Source organism: Ranitomeya imitator, chromosome 1, assembly GCF_032444005.1.
Source record: "Ranitomeya imitator isolate aRanImi1 chromosome 1, aRanImi1.pri, whole genome shotgun sequence".
NCBI classification, from domain to species: domain Eukaryota; kingdom Metazoa; phylum Chordata; class Amphibia; order Anura; family Dendrobatidae; genus Ranitomeya; species Ranitomeya imitator.
The window spans coordinates 632,410,055-632,428,233 of NC_091282.1; the positions used below are offsets into that span (position 1 = coordinate 632,410,055).

The following is an 18,179-nucleotide window of genomic DNA, read 5'->3' on the forward strand; positions in this document are numbered from 1 at the left end:
CCTTTCCTTCTCCATTCTTGCCCAGCCTTCCCATATTTTCTACCCTTCCCTTCTTCTCTAGCCTTCCCTTTTCCATCCTTCCCTAATCTAACCTATCTTTCTTCATTCTCCCCTTCTTTTCCAGCCTTCCCATCTTTTTAAGCCTTTTATCCTTCTCTAACCTTCCCTTCTCCAGCCTTCCATTCTTCTCTAGCCTTCCCTTCTTCTCTAGTCTTCCCTTTTCCATCCTTTTCTTCTCTAGCCTTTCACCATTCTTGCCCAGCTTTCCCATCTTTTCCATCCTTCCCTTCTAGAACTTCTCCAGATAAATAATAGATAGATGATATATAATAGATATATAATAGATAAATATATAATAGATGATAGATAGATAACAGACAGATAATAGATAGATAATAGATAGATAATGGAGAAATAAAAGATAGATAACAGATAGATAATAGATAAATGGATAATAGATAATAGATAGATGATAGATAGATAATAGATAGATAGATGGATAATAGATAGATAGATAATAGATAGATAATAGACAGATAGTACATGATAGATAATAGATAGATAGATAGATAGATAATATATAGTAAACAGATAATAGATAGATAGATAGATAGATAGATAGATAGATAGATAGATAGATAGATAGATAGATAGATAGATAGATAAGAAAGGTTCCTGTTGGGACCGAAACGTCGCTTTCTGGGCTGATTAAACAGCTCCTTTTCACTACAAACAGTGTGCTGCCTCCAATTTTTCTGGATTTTTATAATTGAGATTTGGTATTTCCCTGGGGGGCTCTGCATCCGGACTCTTTCTTTGTGCTGCTCTAATTTTCTTCCTCTTAGATAGATAGATAATAGATAGATAGATGATAGATAATATATAAATAATAGATAGATGATAGATGATAAATAGATGATAGATAATAGATGCATAATAGATAAATGGATAATATATAGATAATAGGTAGATAAAAGATGATAGTTAATTGATAGATAATAGATAGATAGATAGATAGATAGATAGATAGATAGATAGATAGATAGATAATCTACTATATAATTGTCTAAGGGTCACTTCTGTCTGTCTTTCTGTCACGGATATTCATTGGTCGCGGCCTCTGTCTGTCATGGAAATCCAAGTTGCTGATTGGTCGCGGTAAAACAGCCACGACCAATTAGCGACGGGCACAGTCCGGAAGAAAATGGCCGCTCCTTACTCCCCGCAGTCACTGCCCAGCGCCCACATACTCCCCTCCAGTCACCGCTCACACAGGGTTAATGCCAGCGGTAACGGACCGCGTTATGCCACAGGTAACGTTACCGCTGCTATTAACCCTGTGTGTCCCCAACTTTTTACTCTTGATGCTGCCTATGCAGCATCAATAGTAAAAAGATGTAATGTTAAAAATAATAAAAAAACAAAAAAACCTGCTATTCTCACCCTCCGTTGTCCGCCGAGCCGCTCGCGCCTGCCGCCATCTTCCGTTCCCGGCAATGCATTGCAAAATTACCCAGAAGACTTAGCGGTCTCGCGAGACTGCTAAGTCATCTGGGTAATTTTGCAATGCATCCTAGGAACGGAAGATGGCAGCAGCCGTGCGCATATCGCCGGAGCTTCGATGGATCCCAGAGTGTGAGAATGTAACTATTTTTTATTCTAATTATTTTTTTAACAGGGATATGGTGCCCATACTGCTGTATACTATGTGGACTGTGTTAGATACCGTGTAGCTGCTATATACTACATAGGCAGTGTTATATACTATGTGGGCTGTGTGATATACTCCGTGGGCTGTGCTATATACTGCATAGGCAATGTTATATACTGCGTGGCTGCTATATACTGCGTGGGCAGTGTTATATACTGTGTGGCTGCTATATACTGCATGGGCTGTGTTATATAGTACGTTGGCTGTGTTATATACTATGTGGGCTGAGTGATATACTCCGTGGGCTGTGCTATATACTGCATAGGCAGTGTTATATACTGCGTGGCTGCTATATACTGCGTGGGCAGTGTTATATACTACGTGGCTGCTATATACTGCGTGGGCAGTGTTATATACTACGTGGCTGCTATATACTGCATGGGCAGTGTTATAAACTGCGTGGCTGCTATATACTGCATGGGCTGTGTTATATACTATGTGGCTGCTATATACTGCGTGGGCTGTGTTATATATTATGTGGCCAGTGTTATATACTGCGTGGCTGCTATATACTGTGTGGGCAGTGTTATATACTATGTGGCTGCTATATACTGTGTGGGCTGTGTTATATACTACGTGGCTGCTATATACTGCGTGGGCTGTGTTATATACTACGTGGCTGCTATATACTGCGTGGGCTGTGTTATATTCTGCGTGGCTGCTATATACTGCGTGGGCAGTGTTATATACTACGTGGCTGCTATATACTGCGTGGGCATATTTATATACTACGTGGCTGCTATATACTGCGTGGTCAGTGTTATATACTACGTGGCTGCTATATACTGCGTGGGCAGTGTTATATACTATGTGGCTGCTATATACTGCGTGGGCAGTGTTATATTCTGCGTGGCTGCTATATACTGCGTGGTCAGTATTATATACTACGTGGCTGCTATATACTGCATGGGCTGTTATATACTACGTGGCTGCTATATACTGCGTGGGCAGTGTTATATACTACGTGGCTGCTATATACTGCATGGGCTGTTATAAACTACGTGGCTGCTATATACTGCGTGGGCTGTGTTATATAGTACGTGGCTGTGTTATATACTGCATGGCCTGTATTAATGCATCGGGTATTCTACAATATGTATGTATATAGCAGCCACATAGTACCGGTATATAGCACAGGCCACGTAGTATTTGTCTGCTATATACTACATGGCTCCTATAATACGTGGCCTGTGCTATATACTATGTGGCTGCTAAATACATACATAAATACATATTCTAGTATACCGAAAACCTTAGAATCGGGCCACCATGTAGTAGATAGATAATAGATGATAGATAGATAATAGATAGATAGATAGATAGATAGATAGATAGATAGATAGATAATACGTAGATGATAATAGATCGATCCATAGATGTTGGTGGCAGCAGAGTTGACTATACTGACTGATGTAGGACATGGAGGAATTTCCGTACAGTAATTCTCCAACACATTTATCTCTGGGATTACAACGATGGCACACTTAAGAGCCGGTCTTTCTCCTGATAATGGCTCTCCATTAGTGTAATGCACTTGCAGTCTTTCAGAAGGGTGCATTTGCTGAAGAGCTGAGGGTCACGGAGTGTCTTTCCGTATCTCACACTTTAGCTTAGAATAATCAGCTTTTCTGCACAGTTCTGTGTGGGGTGATAATCTTTCTCCAGCGCAGGTCCACATGGAGATTTCCCCGATTATTCTGTTTAACTACAGACTGAGGACCAATGACGGACTACAGACTGCCATATAGATGAATAATACATAATCTACTATATAATTGTCTAAGGGTCACTTCCATCTTTCTGTCTGTCCTTCTGTCTGTAATGGAAATCCCAAGTCGTTGATTGGTCGCGGCAAAAAGGCCACTACCAATCAGCGACGGGCACAGTCCGGCGGCAAAATGGCCGCTCCTTACTCCCCGCAGTCAGTGCCTGCTGTCCATACTCCCCCCCAGTCAGCGCTCACACAGGGTTAATGGCAGCGTTAGCGAACCACGTTATGCTGCGGTGTAACACAGTCCGTTAACGCTGCTATTAAATCTGTGTGACCAACTTTATACTATTGATGCTGCCTATGCGGCATCAGTAGTAAAAAGATCTAATGCCGGCCGCGACCAATCAGTGACAGGCACAGTCCGGCTGCGAAATGGCCGCTCCCTACTCCCCTGCAGTCAGTGCCTCCTCCTTACTCCCCCCCAGTCAGCGCCCGCCGCCCACATAGCGTTGTAGCAGTCCATTAAACCGACTGTGTTACATCGCAGCATAACGCAGTGTAACGCTGTCTGTTAACGCTGCTATTAACCCTGTGTGACAAACTTTTTACTATTGATGCTGCCTATGCAGCATCAATAGTAAAAAGATATAATGTTAAAAATAATTTAAAAAAAATTAAAAATGGTGCTATTCTCACCTTCCGCCGTCTACCGATGTGCGCGTGGGCTGTGTTATATACTACGTGGCCTGTGCTATATATTACGTGGGCTGTGTTATATACTGCCTGGCTGCTATATACTACGTGGGCAGTGTTATATACTGCGTGACTGATATATATTACGTGGGCAGTGTTATATACTGTGTGGGCTGTGTTATATACTTTTGTGGCTGTGCTATATACTATGTGGCTGGGCAATATACTATGTGGCTGTGCTATATACTATGTGGCTGCTATATACTATGTGGCTGTGCTATATGTACTACGTGGCTGTGCTATATACTACGTGGATGCCTGTGTTATATAGTACGTGGGCTGTGTTATATACTACGTGGCTGTGCTATATACTACGTGGCTGTGATATATACTACGTGGCTGTGCTATATACTACATACTACGTGGCTGTGTTATATACTATGTGGCTATGCTACATACTACGTGGTTGTGCTATATACTACGTACTATGTGGCTATGTGCGCGTGGGCTGTGTTATATACTACGTGGCCTGTGCTATATATTACGTGGGCTGTGTTATATACTGCCTGGCTGCTATATACTACGTGGGCAGTGTTATATACTGCGTGACTGATATATATTACGTGGGCAGTGTTATATACTGTGTGGGCTGTGTTATATACTTTTGTGGCTGTGCTATATACTATGTGGCTGGGCAATATACTATGTGGCTGTGCTATATACTATGTGGCTGCTATATACTATGTGGCTGTGCTATATGTACTACGTGGCTGTGCTATATACTACGTGGATGCCTGTGTTATATAGTACGTGGGCTGTGTTATATACTACGTGGCTGTGCTATATACTACGTGGCTGTGCTATATACTACATGGCTGTGCTATATACTACATACTATGTGGCTGTGCTATACTGTATACTACATGGCTGTGTTATATACTACGTGGCTGTACTATATCCTGCACCCCAAACCCCCGACATCCTGCGACGCAGGATTTAATCCACGCTTCGCTGATTGGTTGCGCCCGGCCGGCCGCGACCAATCAGCAATATTGGCACAGGATTTAAACACCGCTTCGCTGATTGATTGCGCCCGGCCGTGACCAATCAGCGATATTGGTGCGGTATTTAAACACTGCTTCGGTCATTGGTCTTGCCCGGCCGGCCACGACCAATCAGCGACAGGTGCAGTCCGGCCACGAATTGGTACCAGATTTGAACCACGCTTCGCTGATCGGCTAACCGGGAGCGACCAATCAGTGATATTGGCGCGGAATTTAACCCCCACTCACAGCGCGACATACATACATACTTATTCTAGAATACCCGATGCGTTAGAATCAGGCCACCATCTAGTAGATAGATACAGTATTTAGATGTCTACAATCCTTATCTCAGACAATGTCCCTGGAGGAAGCTCTGACTCTTCCGGAATGCGCTGATTGCTCGTTGTGGTGCCCACATGTTGGCACAGATTTCGCCTACCGTAGTTATTCAGTTTTCAGTGTATATTACTTTCTTGCTAAATTTGTCTGAGTGTGATAAAATAGCTGACATGAGGATTTTTTTGTGTCTCCACAGCCAGTCAACCGGTCACGTCAGACGTTTTGGTTGCTACAGGAGGCCGAATGACCCTCACCTGCACGGTGGATGACCATGAAGAATCTTCCCTCCAATGGTCCAATCCAGCACAACAGACTCTATATTTTGGGGAGAAAAGAGGTATGTGAACCCCCTGATGTTGCTTGACTCCCTGCTCCCTCTAGTGGTGTCTGCTGGTAGCTACAGTATATTGTGGCATGGCACACTGATACATGTGATGATGTACTGTCTCAATGCCAACGCTGAATTGCTCTTTATTTTTGTGTTTTTACTACTCCTCTGATGCTCACTTTGGACGTGCCCCATATTCATACCCATAAATAAAAGCCAAATCTGAAAATCACACTGTCACGACACATAGTGGGTTTTGGGTACAGATGACTTGGGAATGGGTAGACATATGTTGGGTCTATAGGCCGGGTTTAGAAATGTTGGCTTAAATAAATTAAATTATTTTTATTTTGCCCTCACAGCCCTCAGAGATAACAGAATCCAGCTGGTGAAATCCACTAAGAACGAGCTGTCCATCAGTATTAGCAATGTGGCCCTGTCTGACGAGGGCGAGTACACATGCTCCATCTTCACCATGCCGGTCAGGACAGCCAAAGCCATGGTGACAGTCTTAGGTAAGTCGAGTAAGAGAGAAGGGCATGGAGGACGTGAACCTCCAACCTCTAATTGTTGAATCCTTCTGTCATTTCCTGCTGTAGGGTGTTACTTTGGTGCTACTTTGGGTCAGAGCTGGGCACTATGGCATCGTACAATGAAGAGGGCAGGACTTAAACTTGACCAGTCTTCTCATTACGTTCTCAATGTCCATTTTCAGGAGTTCCCCAGGAACCTCAGATCATTGGATACGATAGGCCAATCAGAGAAAATCAAAATGCAGAACTGAGGTGCACAACAAGTGGCAGCAAACCTGCCGCCAACATCAGGTGGTACAAAGGACCGGAAGAGCTGGAAGGTGAGCAATAACATGGACCTAGAAACTTGCCAAAGCGATGTACGTAACTTTTGAGGTTAGGTTTTCTGCTGCCCCAGTACCTTAAGTATTTCAGTTGTCTTTAATTTTACCTCCTTCTCCCCTCTCGTAGCATGCTGTGTTATAAAAACAGAGATGCTGCAGCAGCATCTCCCTCCTCTCCCTCATCCCAGTCTACACTTTACTTTTTGGCTGTTTTTATTTCAGGAGGCTTCAAGATTTTTAATGGAGTATTCTAGACAAATGAAGGTCATTCCTTAGAGTTGAGCAAAAACTCTTGTTCCCAGCATCCTAGGCCCTGAGAACCTCTTGTGCTTTCTAGGCCCCACAACGTCATGTGAGGCCAAGTGACTAAGCCTCGTGCATTTTCATGATGTACAAGAGCCTAGTAATTGTAAGCCTGTGTACACACAAAGTTATAAAGTGACCTATACATATAGAATATCAGAGCAGGTAATTACCCACAGCAAAGGCCAACACCACGCTGCCTCACTACCCCAACGCACGTTTTGCATCACTCGCTTCCTGACCATTATTTACAGTGTCATGCACTTGTGTTTCTGTTTATGTGCCAGGACTGCTTCCCTGCTGTGATGGTCAAGATCACTTATCCCCCTCAGATGGCTGCTGCACTAGCAATTGTGGTCTCCCTCTGTCCCTTACATGCTCCCTACCTAATGATCACTGGATACCAATCAGTTAAAAAGGCAGCCGGTGGGCCTAAGAAAGGTCCACCCAGTTTATCTCCCTGATCAGAGGATCGCACAATGAAGACCTTTATTTGAACAACAAATATTTTTAAAACATCAAATAAAGAAGAAAGGGAGGAAATGAAAATTAAAAGCGCCGAGACGAAAAATTGATCAAGGTGGGAAGGGGTTAAAAAGCAAATGGGTAACACGGTACGACACATAATGCAAACTTCAGACGAACACTTGCAGTAAGTGATGTGTTCTTGCACTGTCTCCTGCTCTATTTCACCTTGACAGCTGACATTTTGAAGATTTTTTCTATTTTTTTTTTCCTCAATCTGATTTCTGTATTTCCCATTATGTCTGACTTGGGTTTTGTGGAGCGGCACGGATGTATCCTCTTAGCGCTGACACCGTTCTGACTAAAGAACCAAAGCAGGAACCCAACCGCAAGTTTGCCGTAGGGTCTTTCCTCTCAGTCTTTAGCTGGTGGCTACGAGCGGTGGGACATCGATGTAGAGATACGAGGGGCTATTGTTATTTCACAGAGCTCCCGGGTGTGCCGCCGCCATCTTCATGGTGTATTTATGAACATTTCACTCTTACTTTTAGTTGCCCTTTGATGTTACAGTGCAAAAACATTGCCGCCGAGCCCCAGTGTAAGTCATCACACTTCTGAAGATCAAAGGCTCGGTTTCTGCCCGTTCTTAAAACAAAGTGACTAGCTAATCTTTCTCCTTACGTAACCGCGCTCCCATTCAGAAAGTCAGGCATGTAAGAAAACGGATCATCCTAGAACTTCTCAGAAAACAGCAACGGGATTAGGTACAAAATGGGACTTAGGTGTCGACTCGAGACTCAAAGAGCTCGCTGAAGGTCACCACTCAGCCAACCACACAGCTTGGATTTGCACTGGCCCAATCAACCGTACATGAGCTTGCGGCATGTATTCACAGGTGTCACCAGTGTTGTACAGCCGGCCCCCAAGGTTCCATAATGGGGGGATGTCCCTTCTGTCGTCTGTCAGCTCAATTGCGTCGTACCGATGGCATCCTCATGGCACACAAGGGTATATTGACGACACCCACGTGTGCCATTTTTCGCCACTTTACTGGAGAGCAGTAAATTAACAATTCTACCAGCGATAGGAGGTTCATTTACCCTGGAAAAAAATTAACAAATCAATGAAATTAATATAGAAATATTTAAATAAAACATAAAAAAAATTGTAACTATCCGAACTATACCATATAGTAGACACGAAAACAGAAAAAAAAATTGGAATTCAGAATTGATGTTTTTTGGTCACTTCACCTCCAAAAATGGAAAAATTTACATATTTGTATTCGCCACATTCATAACTGTGTTAACGAATAAGTAATAACATTTATCCCATGCGATAAATGACAAACCAAAGGAAAATTGGGCAGACAGAATTGCTGTTTTTTGGTCACTTCGCTTCAAACCCCCTTAAAGAAATGAAATAAAAAGAGATCATAAAGTCGTTGTGACCCCAAATGGTACTGATAAAAACTACAGCTGAAAGCCTTGAAATAGCACTGATGACCAAAAAATAAAAAAGCGACAGTGCATGGAAGGTGAGGAAGAAAAATCAAAAGCAAAGAGGGGCCCACTGGGGCTTTGCTGCCCAAGAGTCAGCATAAATCTGGAGCCTGCCCTAGCTCTTCAGACTTATATGTTACTCAGATAAATCACTGCTTGAACTGCATAGTGAAGAAAAGTGTTTTTCCATCAAAGCTTTTTATTTAAATTTTTACAGATGGGTTTCGTTACAAATTGTGCAACCATTTGGATTTTACAGACTCTTTGTTGTCCTGCACACTCAGCTTTGAAGTGGTCGTGGTCATCAATCAGCTGAGAAGAGCTCATAAAAAGACTAAGAGTTACAAACGATTGGACTGCCAGAATGAGCTCACTGACAGAATCCCAGTTAGCTCATTGTGCAGCCAGCAATAAGACAGTACAGCACAGAGACTATAGAAGGCAAGCACTGCAAAATGTTTAATGAAATCCAAATCTAAAATGATTTTTAGTAAAAAATATACGGATCTAAGTAAGAAAAAAATTGTCTCTAAAAGTGAATAACCCCTCTAAGAAATGTCACTAAAATACATCTGGTACATGCACTTATGGCTCTCTCATGTACAGGGTGGGACATTTATATGGATACACCTAAATAAAATGGGAATGGTTGGTGATATCAACTTCCTACTTTTGGCACATGATGGGAGGGGGGAAACTTTTCAAGATGGGTGGTGACCATGGCGGCCATTTTGAAGTTTGCCATTTTTGAATGCAACTTTATAAATGGCCCACTGAGGTGTATCCATATAAATGGCCCACCCTGTAGTAGACAAAGACAGCATGGCAAAACAAGCAGTATCTATGCTAACGCAACTGATAACACCTGTTTCATGGGGGTGTCGGGTATCGGACCCCCACACGTCTGGGACATAGGATGTCTGGACAATCCCTTTAAAGTATCCAGCCACCTGGACATAGCATTGTTTTTCTTTGTTCCTCTTTGTTCCTCATGGCCACCTTTTCTCTGTATATCAATCTTATCTTGTTAGTCAAAGAGGCGTGGTCCTCATGAAGACAACCACGGAGAATAGTTGAGGGTCATGCCCCTTTGGCTAACAAGTCTAGATTTATATACCGAGAGTTTTTAGCGATATCGGTGTTTTTAAGACCACTGCCCTACCGGGCTTGCCCAATTTTAATTTGACAAATGCCCATCTGGCCCTGATATCACATTTAGAGCAAAGTGACAGCTACGCCCTCTCCCGTCCCATACAAAGGTATAAGGTAACACTAGGAAGCTGTGGGATGTCCATCCATAGAACCCTTCTCATCTTTACTTGCTTTGATCTTCCTTCAGGAGCTCGAAACTCTGAGACGAAAGATGCCAACGGCAAAACCTTCACAGTTGTGAGCCTCATCAGCTTCCCAGTGACCAAAGCGGATGACCAGGTGGAGATTACCTGCACTGTAGGCCACGAGTCAATGCCCAACACATTCAAGTCTTCCAGCCAGAAGCTTCAGGTCCTGTGTAAGTGCCCATTTCTTATACCAATGATTGTAATTGTTGGGTGGTAATCGTACTTGTGGTTGTATGTGGATGTCAGCATCAGGGTGTGGTTGAGAACCACCGCAACGTCTTAGATGGTTCCTCTTGAGCTTAGAAGTTCATGTGTTGTCAGACTCATGGTTTACTATTAGTTTCTGGGCTGTGCTTGGACTTGCTATATTTTAAATGTCAAGTCCGCGTGCAGTGTTGGCTTCAATAGCGGGCCAATGAACCTGTTCTGCCTAATTACTGCTCTAGTGTTTCTCAAGTCCTTTAAGGGGTTGTCTAAAATTAGAAAGAAAGATCTCAGTGTTATTTTGCCAGAAACAGTGCCCCCCATCTACATGATGTACCAGGTATTGCAACTCAGACCCATTCAAATTGGTAAGACCTGAATGAAGGAACAGTTGTAGTCTATAGTCACGAGTGGCACTGTTTGTCAGCTAAGTCCCTTTAAGGAGGTTTTCAAGTATTAGAAAAGAGTTATTTTCATTATTTTAGAATATGCGCCACACTTGTTCATAGAATTGCATCGTATTGCAACTCTATCCATTTCACGTTTATTGGTCTAAACTGCAATACCAGATGTAGCCTATACACAAGAGTGGCGCTACTACTAGAGGAAAACCTGGAACCTTCTTCTTTAGTCTCAGACCTCTAATAATCCCAAAATGGACTTTTTAGGACGATGGATTTAAAATAAACTTCCTTAGATAAGGCTTTTTAAAGAAGACCTATCACTTGCTATAAACATGTAATATGTTTACCAAGGTGTGAATGTCTCCGTTTTCCTGAATCCGATGATAATTTTCTTTTTTTTCTGCGCCTCTCTGTTCCAGAGATATAGGCCCCTCTTCTCTGTACAGTATAAGTCTACTCTTGTTAGCCAAGAAGGTGTATTCCAGCTGAAACCGCCCACAGAAAATGGTTGAAGACCACACCCCCTTGTCAACAAGACTAGATTTATATACAAGGAAAAAAGGGCCATATCTCAGGAACGGAGAGGTGCAGGAACAAAAGAGAAACATCGCCGGATTCAGGAGAACAGCGGCTTTTGCACTACGTAAAAAAAATTACATATTCACAACAAGTAACAGGCCTCCTTTAAAGAGGATTCATCCTTATAACACCCTTTTTATGCTCTTTTTATGTGGCGAATAGTAGAAAATTGTAAACTAATTGCTGTTTTTCCGCGTCTGAGGTTTTGCTGTGCTTGCATCCCTCGCTTCTCTTGTTACCTGTATGTAATTACTGTGGAAGTAGATTGAACAGTCCATTGACCCTTCTACTGTATGTTATTAGCATCCTCCTCACACCAGGAAATGTATAAATGAGGGAAATCTCCTCCAGGAATGGCTCCTCACTTACCAAGAATGATTGCATTAGGTGATCATTTGCACCAGTTATTTTTGGCTCTTATGATGTCACATGTAATTGGTGATAATTGATGTCATCGATGTGCCGAGCATTACCCCCAAGGACTATACCGTATATAGAGTATTTCATACAGGAGCTGAAGACTTATACAGTTATGAATTACTAGATGGTGACCCAATTCTAACGCATCGGGTATTCTAGAATATGCATGTAGTTTATTTATGAAGTTTTCAGAATAATGCAATTTATACACAGGATTCGGCCGGCCGGGTGCGACCAATTAGTGATGCGTGGTTCAAATTCCGCGCCAATATGCAGCAGGACTGCGTCTGTCGCTGATTGGTCACACCCCGCCGAGAACAATCAGTGAAGCCAGGGCCTGCTCCAGGTATTTGAGGGCCCCAGGCGAAAGAGTCTCAGTGGGCCCCCCTCTTTAACACATGCCACGATTCATGATGCACAGATACAGCAGAGAAATATAGCGCAGCCAAGTACCATACAGCCCACGTAGTATATAACACAGCCCACTTAGTATATAGCACAGCCCACATAGTATATAACACAGCCCACATAGTATATAACACAGCCCACATAGTATATAACACAGCCCACATAGTATATTGCCCAGCCACGTAGTATATAGCACAGCCCCGTAGTATATAGCACAGATACGTAGTATATTGCCCAGCCATGTAATATATTGCACAGCCACGTAATATATTGCACAGCCATGTAGTATATAGCACAGAGATGTAGTATATAACACAGCCCATGCAGGATATAACACAGGCCACGTAGTATAGAGCACAGCGATATAGTATATTGCCCAGCCACGTAATATATACCACAGCCACATAGTATATAGCACAGAGACGTAGTTTATAACACAGCCCACGCAGTATATAACACAACCCATGCAGTATATAACACAGCCCACGTAGCATATTGCCCAGCCACTTATTATATTGCCCAGCCACGTAATATATTGCACAGCCACGTAATATATTGCACAGATACATAGTATATAGCACAGCCACGTAGTATATAAAACAGCCCATGCGGTATATAACACAGGCCACGTAGTATAGAGCACAGTGATGTAGCATATTGCCCAGCCACGTAATATATACCACAGCCACGTAGTATATAGCACAGTGACGTAGTATATAGCACAGCCCATGCAGTATATAACACAGCCCATGCAGTGTATAACACAGCCCACGTAGTATCTAACACAGCCCACGTAGTATATAACAATGTGGGCACCATATCCCTGTTAAAAAAAAGAATTAAAATAAAAAATAGTTATATACTCACCTTCCGTCGGCCTCCGGATCCAGCCCAGGTGTTTACCGATGCTTCTCGCGACACTCCAGTACCAAGAATGCATTGCGGTCTCGCGAGATGATGATGTAGCGGTCTCGCGAGACCGCTACGTCATCATCTCACGAGACCGCAATGCATGGACCGGAGCGTCGCGAGGAGCAGCGGGAAAGGCAACAGAAGGTGAAAATATAATGATTTTTTATTTTGTTTATTATTTTTAACATTAGATCTTTTTACTATTGATGCTGCATAGGCAGCATCAATAGTAAAAAGTTGGTCACACAGGGTTAATAACAGCGTTAATAGACAGCGTTACACTGCGGTGTAACGCAGTCGGTTTAATGGACTGCTACAACGCTATGGGTTAATAGCAGCGTTAACGGACTGTGTTACACCGCAGCATAACGCGGTGTAACGCAGTCATTAACCCTGTGTGAGCGCTGACTGGAGGGGGCACTGAGAGAGAGTAGGAAGGGGCGAATTCATGGCCAGTCTGTGCCCGTCGCTGATTGGTCGCAGCCGGCAAGCGACGCGGGATTTCCGTGACAGACAGACAAACAGACAGAAAGACAGACAGACAGACAAACAGACGGAAGTACCCCTTAGAAAACTATATATATAGATTTACTGCATATTGGAGCCTAAGACTGTTACATCTATAGGACAGCCCCTATCCATATGCCCTGAGTAGGTCAATTGGGTGTCATACGGGGCAGAGTCGGCATTGGTCTCTCTTTCTGGAGGATATGACTAAGTCTTTATCCACTTATTTCAATGAGGGCCATATAATATCCAATTTCTCCTGTTGTGGTCATTGCAGGTGAAATTTGCCAGTCACAACTGTTTGTTGGGTGTTTCTGCTTTTATTATGATTTTTTTTTTTTTTATCAAGGTCTCTATTATTAGTGAAACTGGACATAAAGGTATAAAAACCATCCAGCATCTCCATGGATTACATAAAAAGTAAAATAAATGGGAAAATATCTGTGTAATACCTCATTTCTCCTGAGGGGGGAAGTGCTGGGGAACTGAACACTTTCTGCCATATTTTTTTTTTAATCAGATTTTTTTATTGAACAGTAGGATAATACATGGAAATTGCATTATGGTAAACAGTAAACATATATAATTTTACTTTTTGAAAAACATTTTAACCCCAAGCCAAACAATAGCCATTTTATACAAATTGTCAGTTACAATCTCTTCTATGTAACCTAGAACACACACCAAGGGATCTCGCGGTATAGAACAATTATATGACAGTCCTACTTTGTTCAACACCACAATCCAAAAGGAGGATAGCCTGGGGCATTGCCACATCATATATAAGATACCCGTCTCGGACTGCAGGCACCTAGGGCATTCTGAATTAGGTCTCAGACCAGCCTTGAATAACATCTATATAGAAAAAGTCCACCACCAGCACTCGGATAGGGGATGCACGCTCAGGAGTCCAAGGATCCAGTCGGACCCATAATCACATGAAGAGAAGAAGGAGCAGCATCCATACCAGGTGAATAGTGTCCAAAACGGTCTTTATTCAGCGATAAGAAAAAATACAACGTTTCGGCTGGGTTGGCCTTTGTCAAGTATACAAAACATCCAAAGTGGCCATCTTAAATAGTGTGGAACCTGTGCAGGAGCCAATCACTATCAAGGGGCGGCCTTTATTAAATCCCATTAAAATCGCATAATATACATTCATATTGTACGCAACATTAAAAGATCAGACGATTGGCAACCAATCGCCATCATATTACATAAATATTTGCAATAATAACAGAAAAAACACACAGGGAACATAGTATCTGATCGATCACCCAATCCTGGCTCTAGTTGTTCCATTGTCATAGCGATAATTCACCCAATCCCTAGGTCTTATGCATGTCCACATATCGATAGCCCAATCACCATCTGTTAAACAAAAAGGGCACAGAAGCTGCTCACAACCAATCGCCACCTACCCATGTGGATATGTCCGTCCACCTTCGAACGCCGGCGCATGCCGCGTGTTATCCTACTGCTGTCTTCCAGAGGGAGTTGCAGCTTCTGATCAATGACTCCCTTACTGATGGACTCATTGATCAGAAGCTGTCTGAATTTTTATTTGTTACTGCGCCAATAACTCCAGTCCTATACACATTGCCAAAGATACACAAGGATTTGTTTAACTCCCCCGGGCGCCTTATTGTGTCGGGGAGGGGATCTATGTGCAACAAAGTGGCTATTTTTCTGAAAAACGAAAAGATGATCCAGCTTCCAAATAAAATATAAAAGTTTAATCCAACATATAAAAATAAGGAGACAACTCCTGGGACGGCATCATACACATAGTAAGGCTATTTTTCTGGACAAGATTTTGCGTGGTTTTGCTACCTCTGCTCGTTCCTCTATTAGAGACACGAATTACTTTTTGGAGAAATTGAGCACCATTCCTGTGAGTGCTTCTACTTGTATGGTATCTTTCGATGTAGTGTCTTTGTACACATCCATTGAACATGAAAGGGGTTTGGATGCTGTCGGTGTGGCGCTGTCAGGCTCGGACGTGGCCCCGGATTGTGCACAGTTGGTCCTCACACTGCTGGAGTTCATCCTCGGGAGCAATTTTTTCCTCTTTGGGGATGATTACTACCAGCAGTTACGGGGTACCGCCATGGGGTCCAAAGTGGCCCCCACATATGCCAACATCTATATGGTGGTACTCGAGGACCAACATGTGTACAGATCCATCTTCTGGCGTCACGTCCGGGCCTGGTGACGCTACATCGGTATCGGATCCATAGTGGGAGGGGACCCAGGAGGACCTTTTTGATTTTTTGGCCGAAATTAACAGTATACACCCCGAGTTAAAATTCACCATGACGTACTCGCTGGATAGGGTGCAATTTTTAGATACCATGGTTTATAAGCAAGGTGATACTCTTTGGACCGATTTGTTTACAAAGGCGACTGATAGGAATAGCCTTCTGTGTTATGACAGTTACCACCCGAAAAGAATGATGGATTCACTACCTTGGAGCCAGTTGGTTCGTGTACGGAGGATAGTTACGGATAATGAGGTTTGCGATAAAAGATTGGACGAAATGTGTGAGAAATTCATGCGTAGAGGATATCCGAAGGAGCGAGTGTTGGGGCATAAGGATAGGTTAACCAGACTATCTGATGATGATCTACAAACCCATAGAACAAAGACTAAACAAAAACGTGTACCATTTGTTTCCAACTATTGCCCAGCTAGTAATGGCATTTCAAATATTCTGAATAGACATTGGGGGTTACTACAGAAGGGTTTGCCTCACATTCAAGATTTCTGCTCTCGCCCTATTCTCTCTTATAGACGGGGGCGCAATCTTAAGGATCAACTGGTCAAGTCGGATGTTGGGACGGGCAGGGTTGCCATCCAGAGGACATTATGTCCTCCTCGGATGGGCAATTTTCCCTGTCTTAACTGTGCTTGCTGTAGCAATATGCTTAAGGGGGATAGTTTTCATCATCCTCGAACTGGTAAAAAATTCATGATTAGAGATCGCTATACATGCTCTTCGAAATTTGTCATCTACTTAATAGTATGTCCATGTGGACTCATGTACGTTGGTGAGACAACGATGGAAGTAAAAGCACGAATAAGTAAACACAAGAGCACAATAAGAACTAATTGACATGAATTACCAATACCCAAACACTTCAGTAATTGTAGACACTCTATTAACCAATTACGTTTTAGGGTCATAGATGGGGTCCCTGCTTTGAGGAGAGGGGGTGATAGGACATTGAAACTCAAACAAAAGGAGTTAAGGTGGATCTCGGTATTAGAGACGTTACAGCCTAGAGGGTTAAATGTAGATTATAATCTACAAATATGTATGTCTTAATTTAGACATTATATATGCTAGGACCTGTTTGGTCATACTCTAATGATATACATGTATGTATTTGTGTCCTGATCCCTTGCTATACCTCATAGGTGCGTCCATCTCCGTGTACTTTTAAATTTGCGCTTTACATGTTTTTAAATGTTTTTTCTTTTTCTGTTTTTGTTTATATAATGCACTCGGGATTTGATATCCAAGGAACATATGGAGGATATTGGGAATTTTTTCCCCTCTGTCCTTTATCCGTTTTTTTTCAGATTCTCCTGTATACCCATTTCCTCCCTTTGATCCTTGTCTGCCAAATCACCCTGTGATCAGGGCATCCTATGTGAGTATAGGGCGGGTGCCATGGATTTGGCTAAGTCCATATCATCCCTATCAGCGCAGACGTGGTGCGACATGTGGGCGTGCGGGGGGTGCTGGCGCTGATGCGTCATAGCTCCGCCTTGCCGGTCATGTGGTTGCGCTCTCTGCCTGATGGTTTGGGTGATGACGCTCAACCTGCGACGCTGAGCGCGGGCGCTGTATGTCACACCAGGTGATGGTCATATGACCGCTACCTTGGTGTGCGCTGTGCGCATGTGCCGGCGTTCTAAGGTGGACGGACATATCCACATGGGTAGGTGGCGATTGGTTGTGAGCAGCTTCTGTGCCCTTTTTGTTTAACAGATGGTGATTGGGCTATCGATATGTGGACATGCATAAGACCTAGGGATTGGGTGAATTATCGCTATGACAACGGAACAGCTAGAGCCAGGATTGGGCGGTCGATCAGATACTATGTTCCCTGTTTTTTTTTTCTGTTATTATTGCAAATATTTGTGTAGTATGATGGCGATTGGTTGCCAATCGTCTGATCTTTTAATGTTGTGTACAATATGAATGTATATTATGCGATTTTAATGGGATTTAATAAAGGCCGCCCCTTGATAGTGATTGGCTCCTGCACAGGTTCCACACTATTTAAGATGGCCACTTTGGATGTTTTGTATACTTGACAAAGGCCAACCCGGCCGAAACGTTGTATTTTTTCTTATGGCTGAATAAAGACCGTTTTGGACACTATTCACCTGGTATGGATGCTGCTCCTTCAGCCTTGAATAACATGTCCGGAGTTCTGTA

The 18,179-nt window shown here is 42.9% G+C and overlaps 1 protein-coding gene across 2 annotated transcripts in view; it reads left to right on the top strand.

Annotated features, from left to right (window-relative positions):
• Nucleotides 1-18,179, top strand: part of CADM3 (cell adhesion molecule 3) — a 451,826-nt gene that overhangs the window by 292,622 nt on the left and 141,025 nt on the right. For both annotated transcript variants that reach the window (XM_069726964.1, XM_069726955.1), the window contains exons 2-5: nucleotides 5,697-5,837; nucleotides 6,191-6,343; nucleotides 6,544-6,681; nucleotides 10,294-10,464. In XM_069726964.1, the coding sequence (XP_069583065.1) occupies nucleotides 5,697-5,837; nucleotides 6,191-6,343; nucleotides 6,544-6,681; nucleotides 10,294-10,464 (603 nt within the window). The remainder of the gene's footprint in view (nucleotides 1-5,696; nucleotides 5,838-6,190; nucleotides 6,344-6,543; nucleotides 6,682-10,293; nucleotides 10,465-18,179) is intronic.